This window comes from Chiloscyllium plagiosum, chromosome 9, assembly GCF_004010195.1.
Source record: "Chiloscyllium plagiosum isolate BGI_BamShark_2017 chromosome 9, ASM401019v2, whole genome shotgun sequence".
In the NCBI taxonomy this organism is placed as follows: Eukaryota; Metazoa; Chordata; class Chondrichthyes; order Orectolobiformes; family Hemiscylliidae; genus Chiloscyllium; species Chiloscyllium plagiosum.
Window position 1 is genome coordinate 55,351,344 of NC_057718.1, and position 18,238 is coordinate 55,369,581.

At 38.2% G+C, this 18,238-nt stretch overlaps 1 protein-coding gene across 3 annotated transcripts in view; it reads left to right on the forward strand.

Moving 5' to 3' along the window:
* The window catches only part of sptbn1 (spectrin, beta, non-erythrocytic 1), a 290,620-nt gene that overhangs the window by 169,191 nt on the left and 103,191 nt on the right, over window positions 1-18,238 (forward strand). For all 3 annotated transcript variants that reach the window (XM_043695960.1, XM_043695961.1, XM_043695962.1), the window contains one exon: window positions 15,344-15,495. In XM_043695960.1, the coding sequence (XP_043551895.1) occupies window positions 15,344-15,495 (152 nt within the window). The remainder of the gene's footprint in view (window positions 1-15,343; window positions 15,496-18,238) is intronic.

Sequence of the window (18,238 nt, forward strand, 5' to 3'; positions counted from 1 at the left end):
TAAAATATATGAGAAGATGTACGCTGGACTACTGACCCGTTATGCTTCATTTTACCTTCTTTTACAAAGTTGAAATCTGTTCTCATTCTGGTTTGGTACGGCTACTTGCTTATATACAATGGAAAGGCCCACCAGAATGATGACCACCATTGATTCCTTCCCATTTTGTAATTAGTGGTTTCTGAAACATATATAATGTGATATTTTCTATATAATGATGGGAAATTGGCTTGGTTTCTAAAGTTTTAAAATACTCACATGCAGGCTGGCATATTCAGTTTTCGAAAATGCTTTCTGTTATGGTAAATTGTTCCACTCTGCAATGCTTCTGCAGCTATATATATGCTTTCATATATTTCTATAATCTATTTAAATTATGTCATTGCGTGAAGTCAGAAAAATCAAGTCTATGTTGTTGCAACACTTTACCAGAAAAGTGGGGTTATGTTAAATATTTTGGAAATGCATGATATTTAATGACCTCTAAAACAACGGGTGTTCTTTTTAATACTGAAATGAAAGTTGTGCGCATAGTGTGAGATTGTGACATGCTTTCTTATTGATAGATGCCAATGAATTAAGGAGCATTCTATATAATACATTGTTATTAAAGCAAAAACAAAGTATAATTTGATAGTGGTTTAGAACTCGAATATAGTTCTGTCAACAGAGTTCTTATTTAACATGTATTTAGAGCAAATGGAAATGGATGATTTATTGCAGGACATGCTCCTCAGTTTTTCCCCAACACGTAGATGTTAAAAGTTCACAATTTGCTTCTTTAATGGGAAGTGACAAAGACAGCATTTGTGGCTTTGGTAATGTCTATTGTTCTATTGTGGAAGTTTGTGCATTGTTTCCTGAAAATGATTATATCCTGTGTACCTGAATACATCGTTAATTCAATGATAAATCTTAAAAAAAAAAAGCACTAGGAAAGAATACTTGGTAAGACCTTGCAGAGGTTTTGTGATATAACATAATAATGAAAAACATCGCACTCATAGGCTTCTTAGACTGTCAAAATGTCCAAGTATATTCTGTGAATATATCCACATAGTGAAAAGATATTTACAACACAATACATTCATGCATTCAATGTTACTATGTTTATGCTTTAGAACTTTCATTTCTGGGAATGAACCTTTTGCAGTAACAGCTATGACTGCACAAACTAAAGCTTGAACAATTTCTGTGTCTGTTGTTATTGACACTTTTAAACACATCTCAGGACTTATGAAGTTCTCAAGCTCTGGGTACTTGAGGCAGAATTTCAAGACATTATGTAGGTGAATACATTGTCAAAGTTGCTTTGAATTTATCAAAAAACATATTGGTTGTACACAATATGGAAGTATTAAAAATTCCATGAAAGCATGTTATAAGTTGACAAATATTAATATGCTAAAAGATCAGAGTGTCATTTAACATTTGATTCTGCAAAGTTAGAGGTATTATCCCTTGATACTGCATCATGGTTTCATACATGGGAAAACAAAATTATAATCGCCAGTTATCTCAAGTCCCAGCTATCTAATCAGGTGGTTTTCATGGGACCTACTTTGAATCTGGTTTTGCTTTATAGGGTTCACAAAAGATGTGCAATCTATGGCAAAATAAAACAAGGTTTAATTGGTACTTTAACTTTAATTAGGGGAAATCATAGAATATTGCAACATAGAAGCAGATTATTGAGCCCATTGTGTCTATGTTAGTTTCTCACTGGATTAATAGTGCAATCCAGTGAGTCGACTTCCTGGCTGTTTCTCCATACCCCTATTTGTGTTTTCCCTACAAGCATTTATCCAAATTTCCTTTTGATATTTAATTTGATTCTGCTTAAACCATGCAAAAAGAATGCCTGTTTAATGAAAAATCGCATCAGAGCGACCTCACAATTCAGATATTTACAGTGGGTTGCGTTGCTCAATTTCCAGCTGCAAAGTTGACTATGGAGCTTTGTGTATGTTAGACGTCTGCACTCATAAATCAAATTGCAGTCAATTTGTTGAACATTCTCTATATGTAAACATTCAAACACATTGCCTTCTATCTTTCATCCCCTTCTCCATCATCTTCCCTTCCATTTGAACCTTCCTAAACAAGACTCTTGCTTTGTTTCCAAAATTAAACATACTTTGAATTGGCGATATCTGAATATGCATGAATAATTCCTAACTTACTTCTCCAAGTTGCTGTTGTATTTATATTACGTTAAACAAATTCTGCAGGAAGGGCTAGATTTCCTTAACTGACTGTGTTGTCCAAGGACGCGTACTGCTCTTTGTTCTGAACTCAACCAGAACAAATGGTATTTCTGTACCTAGAAGTGCATTAAATGTTGGTGTCCATTTTAAAAAATGCTGGCATACTGAAATTAGTTATTTAGTGACTTTTGTAAATTTGGTCAAGCCTACATTCCAGTCAGTATTTAGCTTGCTTTTCTGTATGTGCTGGACAAATTAGAAATGTTAATTTCAAACTTAATATGAGCAAGGAGATGCTTGCAATATTTTCCATCAGTCACGTAGCATTCTGATTTCATTGCACTGTTCCTGCATATTCCATGTAGAATTTATTAAAAATTGAAATGTGATTGTATTCATTGTTATGAAACCATCCTCTGTAACAGAAATAACTAGCTAACCTCTTGCAGTTCCTGATGTTGAATACACTATATACAGACAAATTCAGAAATGCAAAAACAGAAATTGCTGGAACATCTCAGCAGGATCTGTACAGAGAAATCAGAATTAAAGTTTCAGGTACAGTGACCTATCGGAGGTTCAAACACTTCCCCCTCCCCTCTCTTGCAAACAAGAATGCAGAACAAGCAGTGACAGAATACAGGTAAGTGATTGCTGACATGGTGCAAGATAAGCTTTACAGCTGACAACTCGAAGAGCTTCCAGTTGCTTGCCACTTCAACATGCCTCTGAGTTCCCACACTGACAGCAGTGTTCCAGCGAACCTCAGCGCAGGCTTGAAGGACAACGTCTCACTTTTCCACTTTGGGGACCTAGCAGTCTCTAGGACTCAACATTGAGTTCAATAACTTTATGGCCTAATTCCATACTTCCAAATTTCTATCAATCTCATACCCAACCTTTCTATGACGTATTTTGCTTTCAATACAACCTCTCCCTCAACGTCAGCAAAATCTAAAGAGCTGATAATCAACTTCAGGAAGCAAAGAGGAGGGCATGCCCATACCTACATCAGTGGAGCTAAGGTGGACATGGTCGAGACTGTCAAGTTCCTAGGAATGATGATCACCAACAATCGGTCCTGGACCACCCATGTTGATGCAACAGTCAAGAAGGCACAACAACATCTCCTCTTCCTCAGGAGTCTAAGGAAATTTGGCATGTCCATAAGGATCCTCACTAACTTGTACCGGTGCACCATAGAAAGCATTCTATCTGGATGTATCACGGCTTGATATGACAACTAGTCTGCTTAGGACCGTAAGAAACCACAGAGTCGTGAATACAGCTCAGACTATCACGTGAGCCAACCTTCTATCCACTGACTCCATCTATACTTCTCATTGTGGAAAGACAGCCAACATCATCAAAAATCCTTCCCACCCTGGTTATAATCTCTTACAATCTCTCCCATCAGGCAGAAGATACAAAAGCTTAAACCCGTGTACCAATAGCAAGAACAGCTGTTATTAGACTTCTGAATGGGTCTCTCAAATTTCAAATCTAATGTTGATTTTGCTTTTTGTGCATTTTGTTTTGCAGCCGGAACTTGTATTCCTCGCTGTTCAATTATATTATGATCTTTGTATGTTATGATCTGCCTGTAAAACAAAATGGTTCACTGTACTTAGGTACAAATGAGGATAATAAATCAAACCAAACTTTTCACAGGGACTGTTCCCTTTGGGATACTTTTTTGTCCACTCCTCCTTCATTTCCCAACACTACCCCTCACTGCCACAGCACCTTCCCATGCAATCACAGAAGGTGTAACATGTGCTCATTTACCTCCTCCCTCCTCACTATCCTAGGCCCCAGTCACATCTTCTAGATCAATCAGCAATTTACCTGTGCTTCATTAAATCTAATCTACTGTATTTGCTGTTCACAGTGTAGGCTCCTTTGCATTAGGGAGATGACACACAACACAAACTAGGTAATTCCGTATGCTGGAAAATGGCTTTAGAATGGATAGATGTTTGACTAGCACAGACATGATGGATCACAGATCCTCTTTCAATGTTTTTGGTCGATTGCAATAAAAGCTTTATTTCTCTTTTGGCATGTAGCTATATCACATGTTAATTAAATATAGTACTAGTTCAAATTAAGGAGAAAATCACAAGATTATTTTGACTGAAAGGAAGGAATTTTATTACTTTACCTGAGAAAAATAATAAACATGGCATCAAATGCAAACACAAACACAGTTACGAATGTTTAAAAAGGAGACAGTTCTAGTACAGACAGGAAGAATAAAGAATATGCAATTCGAGAGTCCTTGAGGTGTTGGAATTTTAAACCCAAGAGATCATGGTTGATGATTTGTATCCTGAGCAGCAGCAAAATAACCTTTTGAGTTTTTGGTGAATGGTTGTTTCTCCAATTTGCTTTTTACACCTAGTGTTATCTCCTGAGGCTGAGCGAAACAACAAGAAAAGAAAGGGTCATACTTGCTGTTGCCATTCCATTTTTTGGTCTCCCTGTCTGCGGCTCTCCCAATGTGGTTCATTTGCATATTTCCAAGTGTGTCTTTTTCAAGTAGGCAATCTTTCATGTCAAATATGTGCCATTTATCATACAAGTACAAATCAAAACAGAAGATGAGGTGGCACAGTGGTTAGCATGCTGCCTCATAGTGCCAGGAACCCAGTTCTATTCAATTTTATGAATTTTGCACATACTCCCCATGTCTGCGTGGGTTTCCTCCCACAGTCCAAAGATGTGCAGGTTAGGTGGATTGACTTTGCTAAATTGCCAATAGTGTTTAGGGATGTGCAGACTAGGTGGATTAACCGAGGGAGATACAGAGGAAGGATGAAGGGTGGGTGTGGGTGGCATACTCTTCGGGGGGTGAGGTGGGGGTCAATGTGGACTCGATGGGCCGCATGGCCCGGTTTCAAACTGGAGGGATTCTATGAATCCGTGAGAGTTTCTTGATGATTGATTCAGCTGAAAAGTTTCAATGTCAAATTATAATATTAGTTTTGTTTTTTTTAATTCCACATTGCTTTCATGAACTCCCCTCAATCTGTGTCTGATTATTGCTGCTATTTTAGATTCATGTTGTTTTTTCCTTTTTAAAACCACTTCCGTCCATGAAGATCTCTATTAATCAAATTATGGAAGTTGGAAATCCGTACTTTATCATCCTAATTGGTTGAACAACCCAGAGGCCAAATCCTGATGCTATTGCTCTGAGAAAGAACCTTGGCAAAGCTTGCTCCTTCATCAGTCAGGTTCTCAACTCATAAATGAGCCCACTGTTCTGGTAGGAACTGTTATAATAAAACTTCAAATGAGTTCTGCTCTCACCCCTTCCCTTTCTTTCCAGAAACACAATGGATTTTGCCTTGTCCCAAACTTTCTTTCTACCAGACTGTAGACTTAAGTAATCATTCTCCACTAGATCCACCACCTCCAGTTGATGGTATCACAAAACTAATCTACCCTTCCTTCCTTCCTTTTCAGCATTTCAAAGAGACTTCTTTGAGACTCCCTGGTCCACTCCTTATTCCCACACAACAGCCACCCTTCTAATAGCATATTCCCATGTGAATTTGCAAAGCTGCCATTTTAACTCCTCATTTTCTTCTATTTAGTGTGCCTAATGTTCCTTTGAAGTGAAACAATGATTTGCTTCAATTTCACATGTTGTATTTACTGCTCACAATATGGTCTTCTCTACTCTGAGACGAAATACCAATCAGGTGGGCGGCACGGTGGCACAGTGGTTAGCACTGCTGCCTCACAGCGCCAGAGACATGGGTTCAATTCCCGACTCAGGCGACTGACTGTGTGGAGTTTGCACGTTCTCCCCGTGTCTGCGTGGGTTTCCTCCGGGTGCTCCGGTTTCCTCCCAGGGCCTGTTTCCACACTGTAAGTAATCTAATCTAATCTTGCTTCTATTCAGTTCACAAGGGGTGAACCCAAGCTTCCAAGGTGGCACGATGGCTCAGTGGTTAATACTGCTGCCTCACTGCATCAGAGACCTGGGTTTGATTCCATCCTCGGACAGAATTGCCCCTCTGTGTGGAGTTTGCACTGAATGTGTGGGTTTCCTCTGGGTGCTCCGGTTTTCTCCCACTGTCCGAAAATGTGCAGGTTTGGTGGATTTTTTTTTCAGTTTATTCATTTGTGGGATGTGGTGTGATTAGCATTTATTGCCGGTCCCTAGTTGCCTTTTGAGAAGGTAGTGATGAACTGCCTTCTTGAACTGCTGCAGTCCACCTGCTGTGTGTTAAACCATAATGCCATTAGGGATCGAATTCCAGGAGCTTGAACCAGTGACAGTGAAGGATTTAGTGATATATATCCAAGTCAGGATAGTGAGTGGCTTGGAGAGGATATTGAAGATGAGAGGTGCTCCCATTTATCTCCTGCCCTTGCCCTTCTAGATAGAAGTGATCATGGTTTTGGTAGATGCTGTCTGAGGCTCTTTAGTGAATTTCTGCAGTGAACCTTGTAGATAGTACATACTGCTGCTACTGAGCATCGGTGGTGGAGGGAGTGGATGCTTATGGGTGTAGTACCAATCAAGCTGGCTGCTTTGTCCTGGATAGTGTCCAGCTTCTTGAGTGTTGTTGGAGTTGCTCTCATCCAGGCAATTGGGGAGTATTCCATCTCACTCCTGACTTGTGCCTTGTAGATGGTGGACAGACTTTCGGGAGTCAGGAGGTGTGTTCCTTGCTGCAGTATTCCTAATCTCTGACTTGCTCTTGTATCCACTATGGTGAGTCCAGTTGAGTTTCTGGTCAATGATAACCCCCAGGATGTTGACAGTGGGGGGCTTCAGTGATGGTGACGCTTTTGAATGTCAAGGAGTGGTGGTTAGATTGTCTCTTGATGCTGATGGTCATAGCCTGGCATTTGTGTGGCACAAATGTTATTTGCCACTTGTCATCCCAAGCCTAGATATTGTCTAGATCTTGTTGCATTTGGACATGGACTGCTTCAGTATCTGAGGTATCTTGAATGATGCTGAACATTGTGCCATTATTGGCGAACATTCCCACTTCTGACCTTATGATGGAGGAAAGCTCATTGATCAAGCAGCTGAAGATGGTTGGGTGAAGGAAACGACCCTGAAGAACCCCTGCAGAGATATCCTAGGACTCCAGATGACTGACCTCCAACAACCATAAATATCTTCTATGTATGACTCTAACTACTGGAGAGTTTACCCCCGTATTCCCATTGATTCCAGTTTTGCTAGGGCTCCTTGATGCCACACTTATTTAAATACAGCCTTGATGTCAGGGCTGTCACTCTCACCTCACCTCTGGAATTCAGCTCCTTTGTCCATGTTTAAACCAAGGCTGTATGAGGTCAAGAACTGAGTGGTTCTGAGCAGAAACCAAACTGTGTGTCACTGAACAGGTTATTGCAGAGCAGGTGTTGCTTCATAGCACTGTTGCTGATCATCAGGAAAGTGGTGGAAGGCGTCGAGAGTAGACTCATGGGATGGTAAGTGGCTGGGTAGGGTTTATCCTGTTTTTTACGTACATGACATACATGGGCAATTTTCCACATTGTTGGATTGATGCCAGTGATTGACCATGTTGAATTGACCATAGTGTACGGGGATATGTAGATTAAGTGGATATAGAGTCTGGGTGATTCTGGGTGGGATGCTGTTCGGATGGTCAGTGTAAACTTGATGGGCCAAATGGCCTGCTTCCACACTATGGAGGTTTCTGTTATTCATCTGGGTGACCTGTCAATTTAATTTGTTTTCCTCCCCTCTCACTCTGATCCCTCTTTGAACAAGGATCAATGTAAGTCAAAAAAAAACCTTGTCTTTCTGTCGCTACTTTACAAACTTACAGACTCAATTTTGAATTAGCAATTTCACATCGTAGCCTCATTTAATCTTAAATGAAGGCATTGATGAGGGCATGAAAGTAAATTTGAACAAAAGTGAACTGACAAGTTAGGCTAATGAATAGGCCAATAGAGTTGCAGTGGCAGATATAGAGCAGATATACTCCAATAAAAAATAAAAAATTCTAAGGAAAGAAACAATAGTCGTACTTAACTAAAAAAGCTAAAGCTAGTATTAAGCTTAAAGAGAAAGCATATACAGAGGAACCTTGATTATCCATACGAAACTGGCAAGAGTATTTTGTAAAGGTAATCGAATGTTCGGATAATTGAATGCCGGATAACACAGTTTAGCCAAGCATCAGGACCTTGCGACCTTACTCGGATAATCCAAAATTTGGATAATCGAATGCTGGATAATTGAGGTTTCTTTGTAATTGTGGAAAGAAGAGTGGCAGATCAGAGGAAAAAGTAGCAACACACGCCTAAAAGATTAAGGAGGAGGAAAATGTTAGAGTGCAAGAGGAAGCTAGCCAGAACATAAAAAATAGAGTAAGAGTTTCCAAGGGTATTTAAAAATGAGATGACAAAGGGAGTATAGATCTTATGGGAATTGATAATGGGAAATAGCAGAGAAATTAAATAAATATTTTGCATTGATCTCACCATGGTGGGTATAAGTAACATCCCAGAAATAGTTGTAAATCCACTGCAAATCAGAAAATAGTTAAAAGGTACGGAACAAGTACAATCAAGTAATCAGGAGCATAAGTTGCATTATTGAAATGAACGTGAAGCACACAAATAAGGCAGTCTCAGTACACTTATAAAAGGTTTGGTCAGATCGCACTTGAATTTTTGTGTGCAGTTTCAGTCTCCACATTTAAGGAAAAATATACTTACATTAGAGGCAGTGTATTAACTCATTGGATGAAAGGATTGTCTTATGATGAAACACTAACTAAATTCTGAGTGCACTCTCTGGATTTTACAAGGGTGAGAGATGATGCTCTAATTAAAGCTCATTAACCTGAAACCTTAATTCTTTTTTTCTTCCCCTAGATTCTGCCAGATTTGCTGAGTATTTCCACTGAAAAGCTTTGATAAATTCGCTGCAAGTTAGTTTCCCCTAGCTGGACAGATACTTGGCGTCTCAGGAAGTTGAGAGATATGGGGAGAGGACAGGAAGGTAGAGATGAAACTGAAGATTACTTGTGATAGTATAGAATGGCAGAACAGGCTTGATGGACCTTATGGTTTACTCCTGCTTCTAAATCTTGCGATGTTTTGTTCAACCTCATCTGCTGATCACAGACCTTCCAATTTGTCCTTCCTCAGCTTTTCAACACCTCCGTTCTAGCTTAAAACCTGTTAAATCTTTAAATTTCTCCAGCTTTGATTAAAAAAATCTAAAGGATTTGTTCTGTGTTTCTCCTACACTGGTACTTTATTGTCAGTATTTTCAGTTATCATTTCAGATTTGCAGCATTTGCTTTTGTATTGCATTTGTATTTGCTTTTGTACTGGGTGTTCTGCTGTTGATGTGCTAAACTGTATATTGTAAACTGCTGATTTATATTTGATACTCTAAATGCTTAGTTACTACTCTTGGTCTTTACTTTGTCTCTTGCATGCATCCACCTGCCTACTCACTTATCCCCACCAGTACACATGTATATATGTTCATGTACACATGCTTACCTGCTTGAGACTTGGTTGGACTACTTAAATATAATGTTATACTGTGATAAAGCTTTTATTGATTTAGTAGTTTTTCTATCTATGTTATGTATAAAGTGCATTCATCAGAACTATATTAATTTTGATCACGAGGATAATTGTGTCAGTTCACTTTCGTAAAAGGAAATGAGGCACTATAAATGACAAATGAAGCAAAGGTTTTAAAAGTAACTGCAATTATAAAGCTTCTCAAAACTAACATTGTCTAAAATTTTGTTTCATACTGTGTTCAAGCACAATTGATAGGATTATATGCAAGATTTTTGAGATTCGTATTTGAAAGCAGCTATGTCAAATGTTTCTTTTTGTATTCATATTTTAATGACATTTTTGGTTCTGATATTATGACCCTAATGTTGGGAATCTCAAAATACAATATTGCATTGTATGATCTAATTAATTTTTAGCATCAGTTTTCTTTTTAAAATAAGTCTGTTTGCTGGCTGCTTCTACAATACACAGTCTTCTGAAGGGTGTTGTAGGTTGGTGAAAGGAGCAATAAAATATACTTGTACGTTTTAAGTTTTCCCTTTATCATTTTATTTCTACAGATCTTCAGGGAGGGAGAAGATAGGTTATGAATTAGGTTAACCAAATAACAACCACATTTTCTGCTAATGATATTGATGCAGTAACTGAAATCCTTAATGTGGTAACTCTAAACTGTGTGCTATTTCCGTCAAGAGGAAACTTCCTTTTGTGTTACTTGAAGATAACACTCAGTGACTACTTATTATCAATGCAAATGTTTGTGCAGTTTCCTTTTTCCTGTGTTAGTTCTTCATAGAATATGTTCTGTTTCTTTGCCCCTGGGAAAACATTCACATAAATATGCAAGATAAATAACACCCCACCTATATCTTGTAGTTTTCCCCTGAGTTTCTTGAATAACTAAAATAAAATACTATTTATTCGTAAGTTTCTTAAGTGACAGTGGGAACTTTTAAGATGAACAGATTTGAGTCATGTTGACAGCTGTTCATATACCCTATCACACTTAATAGCTGACTAGTTCTAAGGTCTTAAAAGTTTGACTTTAGATGTGCAGTTTGCCAGTGATGTCAAAATTATCCTGATGTCATGTTATGCAGTAGATGCCTTTAATATATCAAGGAGAAATAATAATATCAAACAAACATTTAATCTTTGCATTTATTATCCTTTTTAATACTTTTTTTAAAAATAGTGTAAGATATAAAGAGAAAGATAGAGTTTGAATGTTATATTTCATAATTACTCAGTTTTATAACTTGTCTTTCACAATTAGTCAGTTAGCTGGCTGACACTTGTCTCTCATCATGAAAACAAGGTCAGTATAAAGAGTATTCAAATTATGCCAGCTGTTGATTTATTTGCAGGTGTGGTTGAGGAAAATGTATTTAGCACTCCAGAACTGTGGGACCATTCTATTAATATTCTGATTTGCAGCTACCAGTACTTGTGCCTATTAAAAAAAAGTACTTAACCAATGATACACACAGCATTCCTAGAGCCAATAAGAAGCAATATTATATGCTTTTGGGTATAGCCCATTTTATGTTTAGTCATAGCACTAGTGTTCTGTAATTAGTTTTTAAATTAATTTTCTATTTCTATTTAATTCAGGTAATAGAATAGATTTTCAGTGTCAGACCTACTATGGAATGCTTAGATTGAAAAGCTAATTTATTTGTTTCTCAAGCCTCAGTTGAAACTCACTTGGTGCATTATTTGTTGCTTAGCAGCACTATTTGAATTATTGTCAAAACAATGGTACTTGTGTGGCCCATAAATATTCTAAGCATATCACTCCTCCATTGGCTTGAAAAAGCAGCAGAATTTGCTATGCAGTAGTTTAAAAAGAAACATTGTCTTTTAACGTGACTCGGGCTTTGATCAGATTTAGGCATTGTGTTAAATGTGTGAGGAAACTGATATTTGTAAAATGCTGTAGACTACACATGCATTGCAAGTCTGTCAGTAAGGACTGTAATATCTATTTTTGAGCTCAACTATGTTTGATGTGAATTTCTATTTCAGTGGTACCACCCAACTGTATCCATTACCCTTTTCAATTCTAATTACTAAATCAATCATGGCACAGAGATCAGCTGTAGCCATGGAAGTTAATATGCAATCACAAGCATTGAAATGGTAGGGATTATATGATACATTCTTCTCGTGCATTAAACTTGATTTCCCTAATTTTCAACATCCTTAGCTAAGGTGTAAGGATTCCGGTTTTATTAAAACCCAACTAAAAATGCTGAATTTCAAAATGAAATTGATAACAATAAACACTAGAAATCAAGGTACAAAGCATTCCTGGAAAATGAACTCCTACTTGCATGATTGTGAAGGGAAAGTAGGACCAAGGGGTTCATTCTGTACATAGTAGCTTGTCTACATTAATTATGTGTTTACTGACTCAGCTGTGCCAGATTCATTATGAATCTATCAAATCTCAGACGCCATGTGAACCAAAAACTGCAGAAGATTACTCTAATTTTAACATGAGAAATCAGAAAATTTTGATTTCCAAATCAACATCATAGCACCAATATAAAGTGACCCATTTTTTTACAATATCAAAGGTGTCTGAGGTACTCTGCTAGAAATTACTCTAATTTTAACATCATGATATGAGAAATCAGAAAATTTTGATGTAGGAGTCATAAATATAGCAATAATTCTAATCACAGGAAACATTGCAATATATAGTTAACGTGTTGAATTTCCAAATGTAACCCATGATGAAAGACATGTGATCCTAGTGTCCTTTGTTAAGACATTGATTGGTTCAAAAACTAGTCTGAAGCTGAAGATGTTGAACCTGTATTTGCCCATGCCGTTTTTAGATTAGAGTTGGTCTAAGTCATGGTAATTTGTTTTCTCCCTGAGGTCCGGTGCTTAAATTGACTCCTTGCTATAATGTAAAGTGAGAGACTAATTTGAATTGATTAAATGCCTCAGATGTATTGGAATCCACCATTTTCTGTACTTGGCATTCAATGGCACTAGAAGATTTAGAAGTTGAGCCTTATTTTGCTATCCATTGCAGTCCTGATCCAAAATCTGTTTCTACATTTGTGAACAATGAATTCAAATAACATCAGAAAATGTAGGATGATTTACCTTTTTTTAAAAAATCTGAATGTGCATGAAAGCTAAATCAAAAGCTAAATCAAAAGTACAGCTTGTTGCAGATTAGAAATTAATGTAAATCTGCTATTGTATTTCTGGCCTGATCTTTAAGAGCAACCAACCCTCCACTTTGAACTTACATTGTAATCTGTCTCTCAGCAAGCCAGTTGGAAATTAGACTAAGCTATGTAATGTCTGCACAGACAGGCTGTGATTGTTTAATTAGTGTATATGTATAAAATATTGACTGATAAAGTGATGTTAGATATGATCTTTGCATGCTCTTATCACGATGTACCTTACATTATATAGCACTTTCAAATAAACATACTTTTCAAGCAATTCACAGACCCCATATTACAGGAGTTACAAAGCATTAAGCATTGCACATTTACTTTGGTTTAGACAGATTGGCAGTTAAGAAAATCCAATTTTTTAAAAATTGCTCTAGCCTTAGTAAATCTAGTGAAATTAGGTTAGAATACATTAGAGACAAAAGAAATGCAGATGCTGGAATCCTAACTAGACAAGTAGGAGACTGGGAGAACAAAGCAAACCAGGCAGTATCAAGAGGTGGAGAAGTTGAAGTTTCAGGTGTAACCCTTCTTCAGGACTTGGGGTGAGTGTAGAGGGAGCTGCAGATAAAGTGGGTGGCAGAGAGAGAGTGGTGAAGTGGGGATAGATGAAGGTAGGCAGTGGTTAGAAACAAAAACTAATTGCAGATGCTGTGATTAGAGACAAGTGTCAGAATAGCACCGATATAAAGTGACCCATTTTTTTTACAATACCAAAGGTGTCTGAGGTATATTTTGCTTACTATTTAGCAATCTTTCACAGAATGGTTCTTCATGAAGAACCAATCAGAAAGGATTGAAGCTTCACATATCCATTATTCTGATAAGATGATGGTTTATTTGCAAACTGAGATAGAGTCATAGAGATAGAAAGCATGGAAACATGCTGACCAGATATCAGAAATAAATCTAGCCCCATTTGCCAGCATTTGGCCCATATCCCTGTAAACCCTTCCTCTTCAAATACCCATCCAGATGCCTTTTAAATGTTGTAATTGTACTAGCCCCCACCACCTCCTCTGGCAGCTCATTCCATACGCGTACCACCCTCTGTGTGAAAAAGTTGCCCCTTTTAAATCTTGCCCCTTTCATCTGAAACCTGTGCCCTCTGGTTTTGGACTCCCCGTCCCAGGGAAAAGACCTTGTATATTTACCCTAGTCATGTCCCTCATGATTTTATAAACCTTTCTATAAGATCACCCCTCAGCCTCTGACGCTCAGGGAAAATAGCCCAAGTCTATTCAGCCTCTCCCTATAGCTCAAACCCTCCAACCCTGGCAACATCCTTGTAAATCTTTTCTGAACCCTTTCAAGTTTCACAGCATCCTTCCTGTAGCAGGGAGAACAGAATTACATGCAGTATTCCATTAAAAAAATCGCACATCATCAGGTTATAGTCCAACAGGTTTATTTGGAAGCATTAGCTTTCAGAACGCTGCTCCCTCATCAGGCACTTTGAAAACTAGTGCTTCAAAATAAACCTGTTGGACCATCACCTGGTGTTGGGTGATTTTTAACTTTGTCCACCCTAGTCCAACACTGGCTCCTCCACATCACAGTTTTCCAATAGTAGCCAAATCAATGGCTTGAACAGCCGCAACATGACCTTCCAAGTCCTATATTCCATGCACTGACCAATAAAGGAAAGCGTACCAAATGCCTTCATCACTATCCTGTCTACCTGCAACTCTACTTTCAAGGAGCTATGAACCTGCAATCCAAGGTCTCTTTGTTCAGCATTAAGTGTATAAGCCCTGCCCTGATTTGCTTTACCAAAAATGCAGCACCTCAGATTTACCTAAATTAAACTCCAACTGCCACTCCTTGTCCATTGGCCCATCTGATCACGATCCTATTGTACTTTGAAGTAACCTTCTTTGCTGTCCACTACGCCCCCAGTTTTGGTGTCATCTGCAAACGTACAAACCATTCCTATGTTCACCTCCAGATCATATATATAAATGTCTATCTGCTTCTGGGATTTACTTATTGTAGAAATAATGAAAAGGTTATATTCTGAGAATATATAAATGCTGGAAGTATAGAGTGCTGTTTGAACTGATATCAGGGACTTAGTGCCTGGCAGTAAGGCAAAATGCGGAATTGGGGTGTTTTTCAGTCAGAGCTAGCCTCTGGTGGGAAACTGATTAAATTTCAGATTTTCATTTGAAGGATCCCTGAATTGAGATGACTTACAGCTAGCTGGGTCAGATGAACTGTGGACCTAATTTGGAATGCCCACAGCAGCCATCATTTGAGGGAACTGAGATGTTACAGAGAAATCTGGAAATACCTGTTTTGCAGGCTTAATGACAAGTAGTCCTTTGAAATGCTGAACAATGATTAAACAAGCATTTTGGTTGTTTTCATTTACAGATGAACGTGAAGCTGTTCAAAAGAAGACTTTCACAAAATGGGTAAACTCACACTTGGCACGGGTGTCTTGCAGAATCACAGATTTGTACACAGACTTGCGCGATGGCCGAATGCTGATCAAATTACTTGAGGTGTTGTCAGGAGAAAGACTTGTAAGTATTGAATTGCCAAAAAACCAATAATATGTTCTATTTTTCTCACACATGCTTGTAAACTATGGAAGAATATGTATATTAAATTAAAATTTAATACATAAATTGCAGCTTCAGTTGTAACCTTTTGAGAAGGAAAGAATGGCTTTAATTACAGCAACAGTTTTGCTTCGGGCTGAAAGTAATTTCATTATTTATTAAAAGTTATTCTGACTAGTAAAAATATTTAATAGTGATTTTTTTTAAAACGAATATTCCTTGGCTTTCTGGAGATGATGTCCTTTAGCTCAGTTGGCTGGGAAGCTAGAATGTGGCACAGAATAATGTCAACAGCATGAGCTTGATGCTTACATCAACTGAGGTATTACTTGTATCTTGCTCCTCCCCTTACCCCTTTTGTGATATCATGGCATATTCCATTATTAACAAATCTTGGATTTTGACGATGCTACTGAAAATACCAAATCTCTTTATTTTGCGTTGTTTTTAATCGTGGATTGAATAGAACAAGTACCATTGCTAAAATCAAGGCTTTTGGAAAGGGTTGCTACACCTTTTAAAAGGAATCTTCCAATATGTATTGCTGTAAATGTTGTTTACATTGCTGTTATACAAGTAATAGTGTGGAGGTTACTGCAGCTGAGCTGGAGCTAGGGCTAGGGATATGTACAAAGGAAGATTAAGCAAGCAACAAATAGCTGTTTGATCGGTGGGGTAGTGATAAGTCGTTGATGATCTTCTGCCTGCCAATAACTACATAATTGGCTCATGTTGCTGAACAACTTGTGGTGTGAATGTTAAGATGAAAAGCCATTGGACCTTCAGAAAGGTTTCTGCCCGTACTCTACAGTAAAAGAAAACACCCATAGCCTGAAGAAAGTCAGTTTATTTTCCCTCATGAATTGCTGTAAAGTGTTGTCTTTAGTCAGTAATTCAGGTACCTTCTAATTTGAGAACGAGTTGTACCTCCTGCAAGAAAATGAAAAACACTGGGGGAAAGAGATCAATGAATAGCAAGCCCTGACAAGTCAAAAGAATAACCTCAGTAAACCCCGTGGACAGGAACAATTAAATTGTCTTTCCAGCTTGTCCCTTCACCTGCTTTTGTCTGTTTATATATGTCCACATGCATGTAAGGGGAGTTTTATAAGGGGTTTATATGTTGATGGTTCTTTGTTTTTCCTGTAGCTATAAACAATTTACAGTATTTGAAATAAATAATAACCTCTAAGTGCAGAAACCTGGTCCATGCTTTCTATTAACCTGGGTGCAAAAGACAGGTAAACTTGTGAGTTTTGCATTCTTTTTGATTTCCAGAGCACCACTCCAGTGAGATATGATAGTACATCAAGAGCATGATGCAAAAAGAGCTCAGCGTCATCATTTTATTTTTGCTGTTAAAATTTTGAATGAAAGCTCTTAGCATGGCCATTGCTGAGCTCTGGTGCCATATTTTCTATCTGGTGTGCTTTAATAAAATATGAACTTAAAAATGTTACATTTGAGATGTAATATTTATCAGAGTAAGTCCATGTGTAGCACTGGCCTTACAGGTTTCAGCTATTCAAAGAATCCTACAGAAATCTTAGACGTGAGATTGCTTGAGGGAAGAAAGCTATTCCAAATGCATAAATAAAATTATTAATAGTTATTGTGCCATCATTTAAGGTCATCACAGTTATTACTTTTAATTGTCCTTGTTTATGATTTAAACAGTTTAAATTTGAAACTTGGGAACAGATCTTGAGATTGAAAGTTGGAGTTGAGAGGCAGGACCAATCACACCACTATGGTCCCATCTCTGTCAGGCTGCCAAAAACAGGATTTTCCCAATGGAAGGGACCACTTTGTGCCAGAGTTAGGCAGACACAAAGCAGGATGGCACTGGAGCAGGCCTACCAACCAGAACTGGGCATCTCACCATATCCTCCCAGCATCAGGCTGCTCAGCTACCCTGGACTTTGAGATCCTGCACAAGGTCTAGTACTCAATTTCCTCCTTTGGGAAATTGCTGTAAGGAATCTTCACTAACCACCACCTGCAGACATACACGAAGGTTGCTGGCTAAAAGAGAATTATCCTCCCAGTGCTCCTGTGACTGGAAAGCCTGAGACATTTTGTTGATACCTGAGAAAGCTTGAGACATATCACTGCACAAAGATGAGCATTCCCCCAGGAGGTAGGCATCTTGAACATAGAGGTAACCATTCCTAGACAGCAGCTGCACAAGTCTCTGCATCAAAATGCCAAATACTTACCTTTTAACATGCACTCTTGACTCTCATCTAGCTCCTGAGAGAACAAATATTTTTTTAGGTACCCTAGTCCCTACTTGAAGATTGGCTTCGACCCCAGTAGTTAGAAAAAGAATGCACTGGACTATGCATGATGGGAAGATCTGCTTCATCAAGGTGTAGCTTTCTTCGAAGCGAATGATGAACAAAGAAGAATGAGAGTAAGAAGAAAGCTCAAGAAAGCACACAACCCCTTGTTGACCATTGATTGACCATTAAACTTGACTAATGATTGACTGCCTGTGTGGAATATGCATTTAGATTATTTTGATGCTGTTTGTTCCTTAGACTTTTACTTCCATTTTCCTTCACCTCTGCATTTCACTGACCTCACTCCTATCTCTTAAGGAGAAAGTGAGGTCTGCAGATGCTGGAGATCAGAGCTGAAAATGTGTTGCTGGAAAAGCGCAGCAGGTCAGGCAGCATCCAGGGAACAGGAGAATCGACGT